Source organism: Furipterus horrens, unplaced genomic scaffold, assembly GCF_987537825.1.
Source record: "Furipterus horrens unplaced genomic scaffold, mFurHor1.1.pri manual_scaffold_5, whole genome shotgun sequence".
NCBI classification, from domain to species: domain Eukaryota; kingdom Metazoa; phylum Chordata; class Mammalia; order Chiroptera; family Furipteridae; genus Furipterus; species Furipterus horrens.
In genome coordinates, this window is record NW_028327175.1 from 135,464,785 (window position 1) to 135,472,466 (window position 7,682).

Below are 7,682 nucleotides of genomic sequence, written 5' to 3' on the forward strand. Positions count from 1 at the left end.
CAACTTCCTATTTCCTCTCCCACCAACCACTGACAACTACCATTCTACTTACGGTTCCTGAATTTAAATATGAATTGAATCTCTGTATGTCATACATATGTCAGTATTTGTCCTTTTGCAGCTGGCTTATTTCACTGAGCATAATGTCCTTCAGGTTCATCCATGAGGTAGCATGTGTCAGAATTTCCTTCCTGTTTAAGGCTGGCCTTATTTTGTTGTATGTATACTCCCCATTTTGTTTATCCACACATCTGTTGGACACTTGGGTTGCTTCCACTTTTTAATTTTTTTGTTTGTTTGGGGTGGTTTTTGTTTTGTGTGTGTGTGTATTTTTTAAAGTATATTTTATTGATGCTGTTACAGTTGTCCCAGTTATTCCCCTTTTGCCCCCCTTTGCCTGGTACCCCCTTCCCTCCAGCAGTCCTCCCACTTAGTTCATGTTGATGGGTCGTGCATGTAAGTTCTTTGGCCTCTCCCTTTCCTATACTGTTCTTAACATCCCCCTGTCTATTTTGTTCCTACCAATTATGTTTCTTAATTCCTGCACCTTTTTCCTCATTCTCACTCTTCTCTTTCCCAGCTGATAACCCTCCAAATGATCCCCATACCTATGATTCTGTTCCTGTTCTGCTTGTTTGCTTAGTTTATTTTTGTTTTTTTACATTCAGTAATCGATAGTTGTGAGTGTATTGTCATTTTAATGTTCATAGTGTTGATCTTCTTATTCTTAAATAAGTTCCTTTAATATTTCATGTAATAATGGCTTGGTGATGATGAACTCCTTTAGCTTTACCTTGTCTTAGAGGCACTGTATCTGCCCTTTCATTCTAAATGGTAGCTTTGTTGGATAGAGTGATCTTAGTCATAGGTCCTTGGTTTTCATCACTTTAAATACTTCTTGCTACTCCCTTCTTGCCTGCAGAGTTTCTTTTGAGAAATCAGCTGACAGTCCTATGGGAACTCTGCTTTTCTCTTGCTGCTTTTAAGATTCTCTCTTTATCTTTAACCTTTGGCATTTTAGTTATAATGTGTCTTGGGTCCAACTTGTTTGCAACTCTCTGTGCTTCCTGGACTTGTATGTCTGTTTTGCTCACCAAATTAGGGAAGTTTTCCTTCATTATTTTCTCAACTAAATTTTCAATTTCTTGTTTTTCCTCTTCTCCTTCTGGCACCCCTATGATCTGGATGTTTGTACGTTTAAAGTTGTCCCAGATGTTCCTAAGCCTTTCTTCGTTTTTTTGCATTCTTGTTTCTTCTTTGTGTTCTGGTTGAATGTTTATTTCTTCTTGTTGTTCCAGATCATTGATTTGAACCCCAGCTTCCTTCCCTTCACTGTTGGCTCCCTACGGATTTTCCCTTATTTCACTTTATGTAGCCTTTATTTTTTCCCTTATGCTTTTGACATACTCATTGAGTTCTCTGAGCTTCCTAATCACCAGTGTTTTGAACTCTGCATCTTATAGGTTGGCTGTCTCTGTTTCGTTTAGTTCTTTTCCTGGGGTTTTGTTCTGTTCTTTCATTTGGACCATATTTCTTTGTCTCCTCTATTTGACAGCCTCCCTGTGTTTGTTTCTGTGTATTAGGTAGAGCTGCTTTTACTCCCTGTCTTAGTAGTGTGGCCTGTGTAGCAAAGACACCTGTTAATTGTGTGGGGCAGAGCCTTAGGTAATTGCCAGGGTGGGGCCACCCGCTTCACCGCTTTGTGGCTCTGTGGTAGGTAGTTCGGAGAGGGGACAATGCCGTTGTCTGGCTTCTGGCATTTTGCCCAGCACTCACCCCATTTCTAGTCACTTCACTTCCTGTACATAACTGGCGTCCCTCCAGTTGCTACCCTGGTGTTTGCTTATGTTCTAAGACCATGCGGGCTCTTTGGTGAAAATCCAGCAGTTTCTTCTGCCAGCCTGTGTGGGCACTTTAAGCTGGGAAAATCCAGCAGTTTCTTCTGCCACCCCAACCTCCACTGGTTTTATAGGCAGAGGAATTGGGGTTTATCTTCCTGGTGCTGGAACCATGGGCTGTGTGGTCTGTTCTGGGGCACAGACCGCTCGCTCCCAGGGTATCCCTCCTGGTTTTTATCTACCACACATGAATGTGGGACCGTCCATTCCCCTGCTGCCAGTGCTACCGCTTGTCCAGAGCCACAGACCCACACTGCAAAACCATCCTGTCTCCATGACTCCACTCCTCCTACCCATTTGGATGAGTGTGACTTCTTTAAATCCTCAGTTGTTGGATTTCCATATAGCTCAATTTTCTGACAGTTCTGGTTATTTGTTTTTGAGGTTTGGTTGTAATTCTTTCTATGGTTGAGTGGGGAGGCAAAGTGTGTCTATCTATGCCTCCGTCTTGACTGGAAGTTCCACTTTTTGACTATTGTTTTTGATTATCGTGAATAATGCTGCTGTGAATGTGAATGTACAAATACCTGTTCAAGATCCTGCTTTCAGTCTGAGTATATACCCAGAAGTGAAATTGCTGGATCATATTGTAATTCTGTGTTTAATTTTTGAGGAACTATCACACTGTTTTCCCCTGCAGCTGCACCATTTTACATTCCCACCAGCAGGACACAAGGGTTTCAGTTTCTTCACATCCTCATCAACACTTGTTATTTTCTGGGGTTTTTTTGGTAGTAGCCATGCTAATTGTTGTAAGATGGTCTCTTATGGTGGTTTTGATTTGTATTTCCTTAATGATTAGTGATGTTCAGCATCTTTTTTATGTTTGTTATGCACTTGCATATCTTTTTGAAGAAATGTCCACTCAAGTCCTTTTGCCCATTTTTAAACTGCTTATTTTTTGTTGTTGAGTCATAAAGTTTCTTTATATATTCAGCTATTAACCGTTTATCAGATGTATGATTTACAACTATTTTCTCCCATTCCATAGTTGCTTCTTAGTCTGTTGATGTGTCCTTTGACACACAGAAGCTTTAAAATTTTAATGCAGTACAATTTCTTGATGTAGAACGAATTTGTTGGTTCATACTTCTGTATATCCCCACAGAATGCCCAGCATGCGCAGGGCAAAAAAAAGGTTCCCAGGTAGGAGAATAAAACAGTGCTCCCAGCTAAGTGGAGTATGTGGGGCTGCGGAAGTGCCTGGCTGCCTGGAAACCTGGAGTTTTCTTAGAGTTGCAGAGGAAGCGGTATTTACGCCAGCAGTGGGATCAGCACTTCCTTAAAGGGCTATTGCCCCTGGGACCTAGTATGGGAAGGAGAAAGAATCAGTGTTCAGGGGGTCTCGTCTCCCACAGAAGGACACAGGTTTCTGGGTCTGGAGTTGGCAGCTTCCTCAGCTTGATGAGCCAGGAGGAGGCAAGATGAAATATTGGGGGGAGCTCTGGGGAAATGAGACCTCTGAGTGCTCTTCCTTTTGGCTCCAGGGGAGGATGAGGAGATGGCTGACCTGATCGAAGACTTGGGCGTCAGGAACGTGAGTAATTCCTGCTAATGCAGGGCCGGGGCCCTCAGACCTAAGCCTTGGCCTGACAGCTTCTCGCTGTGTCACCTGTACTGCTCGCTGTGTACTCAGCAGAGCTGCAGGGATGTGCACACAGGCCGTCCATGGGGTGTGGGGGCGTGTGCTGGGGCAGTGTCGTGGCTAACCTCTCTGTGGGGCTCAGAAGCTCTGGCGCTTCCTTCAGGGTTGGCTGGGTTGTCCAGCTGAAGGAAGAAAAAGCTAAAGCCCTCATCTCTCCTTGAGGACAAGTGCTGTGCAGGCTGCGAGGGCAGCAAGCTGGCCTGCATGCTCCACAGGGCTAGCTCCTGCATGTGGTGGAGGCATCCACCATTGTGGGGTGCTGCGGGCCCCACGAATTACCTCACAGGAGATGGGGGAGACTTATCCCCATTTCCAGAGGGGCTCACAAAAGATAAGTATTCTGCCCAAGGTCATAGGGGTGGTTAAAAGTCTGTGTCTTCAGGTCTGAACAAATCCTGGCTTATATGGAAAGTGTGTGATAATAAGTTCTTCTTATTACTGCATGTTTCCTGGAAATCTTTTTCTGGCCAAAGCCTCCCTGGTTGCTTCAGGACATCTTAACACGTGGCTTTGCAGTCCTTCCACAGCCGACTCGCCTTCTTGGCGAGCAGTCCAGCACAGCAGGACTGGGCTCCTTATCCCTAGGCATCGGGAAGGACCTGGGGTGACCACACTCCAGGGTTGGCTCATGGCAGATTATCGCCTGCCATCAAGATCTCCAGACGCTTTTGTGCATGGCAGTTGCTGAAGCCCACTCCTCTGCCTGCAGTTATGGCAATGTTAAGATGCCTGGGGTATAACTGACAACTGCAGCTGCCAGTGGGCACAGCTGTTGCCAGGTGCCAGCTGAACCAAGAACAAGCTGAGTTGTCACCCTCTGTGATTCCGCCAGAGCTCCGTTTCCAGCCAGTTTCTGTTTCTCCTCTAGGAGTCCACTCTGTTGGGCCTCAGCCAGTGGAACTGGTGCCCCCGTCCCCCAGACACACCCTGTGTGTACTCCAGCCTGTTCCCTTTACCTACCACACCTTCCACTCCACCTGTCCTTTAAGCCAGTGAATGCTCCTCAGAATAGGGGCCTGAGGATCCCCTGGGGAGCTTGAGCCCCAGGAACCTGTAGTTTGAAGGGGCTTCTGGGCATTGTGGCACAGACCACAGCATGGCAGCCGACCCTTTGATCTGAGGTCTCCTGCACAGCATTCCTCTGCCTGGCCTGCTTGTCCTGTTCTAGGCTCAGATCTCCCAGTGGGCAGGCTGCTTGCTGCCAGACCCACCTCTCTGGCTTGGAGTACCTAACACAGTGCTGGCGTGTAGCAAGTGCTGAGTCACTTCCTGTTGGATATAATTGGGCGAGGTGACTTATCTCATTGCCCTGTGCTCACAGCTCCCGGGACAGTAGCATTGTTGAGGGACTGGGATGACTGGCATGAGCAGGGGTCTCCCACCTGCCTGAGAGCCCTTGGACCACAGGAAGTTGGTCCTGTGCCCTGGGTCTCCATCCTTGCACTTAGTAGGGGATCAGTGAGTATTTGACTCCCAGGGAGGTCAGAGTGGAATTCATGTAAAGCAAAGAACTGGTGAAGCTGTTCTCTTCAAAGAGACTGGGGACCTCATTGACCCTGCTAGGAAGACAGGCTAAGCTGAGGTCAAGGTACCCAGATGGGCACTTGTCGCGCTGTGGGAGGGCTTCAGTGTGAGAGGCAGAGCAGTGGAGCAGCGGAGACGAGCTCAGCCATGAGAACCTGAGCTGGAAGCTGGCTTCTGTGCTGCCCAGCTGTATAATCTTAGACAGTTACCTGCCCTCTCTGAGCCTCCGGGTTCTTGTCTGTATATAGGAGATCAGGTGCTTGGCAGGGGGCCTTTCCTGCTAATGCAGGTTATGACTGCTTTTACTGTTACCTTTAGTGAGGATGCTCACACCCCCTTGTTCACAAACTTTGCTTACCCCTTTATAGAAAAAACACCAGAAGCTCAAGCATCAGAAAGAGGATGATGAGGAGGAGCTGGAGATGCCCCCTCAGTACCAAGGTGAGGCTTCCACTCTTCTTTCTGGGAACTCTGTTCTCTGTCACCTGTATTAGGAAGGGTTTGTTGCAGGTAGAGCCATGGGGTTGCATGGCCTGGCTGCACTCAGTTGGTATCTGCAAAAATTGGCTGATATGTCCTCCCAAGTCAGCATTGTAGGGTTCCATCCACAGCTGTGGTGAAGTACAGGCTGGGGAATGACACTGATCTTGAAAGTGTCTGATCTCTTTAAGCTGCAGTTTTCACGTCTGTGTGGTGCAATAGGAGCTGCCCTTCTGTCTCATCATGTTGGTGCGAAGCCTGAAGGAGAGAAAGCCTATATGTAGTGCCTCATTTCACAGAAGAGCTTAAGAGGCTCCAGAAAGTTAAGAGACTTGCCTGACGTGGAGCTGGGAGTTGAACCCAGGTCTCTCTGACTGCAAAGCCTGTAGACCAGATGAGGCCGATTTAGCACTGAAGAGTGGAGGGAAGTTTATGTTAGTGGAGAATAGGTGTTCCCAGAGGTCACAGGGAGGCCTCTGGATTCGAGTCAGTCTGAGAAACCCAGTGGTCTTTCAAGTCAGTGGGCAGTCCTTCTGAGAAAGATCTTTGTCCTTGGTTGTTAGAGGACAGAGCCAGATTCCTGGCCATGACCCATCTCCCCAGCAGCTCTCTGAAGAGAAGGTGCCCATTGCCTTCTTCCAGGAGAAGGCTGCACGGGCTTTGTCTGACTTTTGGCCTCTGTGTTCTCCCTCTAGCTGGGGGCTCTGGCATCCATCGCCCTGTGGGCAAGAAGGCTGCACCTGGGGCTGAATACAAGGCCAAGGTAAGAGCTGTCGTGGAGGCAAGGGGTCTCCTGGCAGAGCATCTGGGAAAGGACGGGAACCTGCTCCCATCCCTGTGCCGCAGAGGCACCTTTGTGAAGCCAGACTGAGGGGCACAAGGAGGACTTGTTAGCGTCTAAAGTCCAGGCCTTTGTCCAGGCCTCCCAGAGCCACAGAAAGTCTTTGGTGCCACCTAAGGCAGAGAATGAAGGGAAGGAAGGATGTGGGGTCTGTCAAGTCAGGGAAGGGGCTAGAAGGGGAACCGCAAACTCCTAGCTGACTCTGTTTCTCTGAGCAGAAAGCAAAGGGTGACGTGAAGAAGAAAGGCCGGCTCGACCCCTATGCCTACATCCCCCTCAACAGAACCAAGCTGAACCGCAGGTGTGGGGCTGTTCAGGGTGGGGCTGTGGGTGGGGACCTGTGCTCTGGGGGGCCTTGTTCCCATTAACCCCGCCGCGCAATTGCTCATCTCTTCCAGTTTATTCTTTTTACTTTTTAACACGAAATTTCGTGTAGTTGGTACCTACATGGATAGTTAACTTGAACTGCCCTTTTAAACTTGGTAGGTAACACATGGTCTGCCCAGATCACATACGGCCCACTGCCGGGCAGCACTCCCGCTCTCCTATTCCTGCCGGTGTGGGTGGAGCCATCTTTTGACATTATGGGGAAGAGGGCTGCCTGTTCTCAGTGAATGTGACCCTTCTGTTCCTTGTCCCTGCAGGAAGAAGATGAAGCTACAGGGACAGTTCAAAGGCCTAGTGAAAGCTGCCCAGCGGGGATCCCAGGTGGGACACAAACTCCGCAGAAAGGATCGTAGGCCCTGAACCCCAGGGCCAGGGCTGCTCTGCGGTCCAGTCTGTGGCAGAGCCTGGACTTGATTGACTTGTTGGAACCAGGGCTTGATTTCGAGAGACACCCAGGATTTTGGAAGTTCCAAATGAGAATCGTCTTCCAGAGATGTCCTTGGGACCTGGAGATGGCGATATGGCCTCGGTGCCCCTGAGGTGGCCAGTGAGGTGTCTGTGCATTCTGCCAAGCATGCCCTTGTGCAACAGAGGAGATGGTCCTCCTTTTTCTCCAGCTGCTTGAAGCCACGTGGCATTCTCAGCCTGGCTGCTGTCTGTGTGTGATTTGCTGCGACCAGACATAGAATAAACATGCACACCATACGTTGTCCCATGTTTCATTACCTACCCCCTTCAGGGACAAAAACAGTGTCTGGTCATTGGCATCATAGTCATGACCCCTTCTTCTCAATCCTGGCATTCAGTCTGGGGCACAGCATGACAGCCCTGGATCAGGCTCTGGATCTTGCTCGGGACATCTAACTGTACCAGGAGGTCTCCCCTACTTCACTTCACAGTTGCAGTC

The 7,682-nt window shown here is 48.7% G+C and overlaps 1 protein-coding gene across 1 annotated transcript in view; it reads left to right on the plus strand.

Annotated features, from left to right (window-relative positions):
• Nucleotides 1–7,439, plus strand: part of RRP12 (ribosomal RNA processing 12 homolog) — a 29,751-nt gene extending 22,312 nt beyond the window's left edge. Inside the window, exons 30-34 of the mRNA XM_090277904.1 lie at nt 3,386–3,435; nt 5,436–5,508; nt 6,243–6,310; nt 6,607–6,689; nt 7,033–7,439. Coding sequence (XP_090134030.1) covers nt 3,386–3,435; nt 5,436–5,508; nt 6,243–6,310; nt 6,607–6,689; nt 7,033–7,135 — 377 coding nt within the window. The 3' untranslated portion in view covers nt 7,136–7,439. The remainder of the gene's footprint in view (nt 1–3,385; nt 3,436–5,435; nt 5,509–6,242; nt 6,311–6,606; nt 6,690–7,032) is intronic.
• The last annotated feature ends 243 nt before the right edge of the window (nt 7,440–7,682 follow it).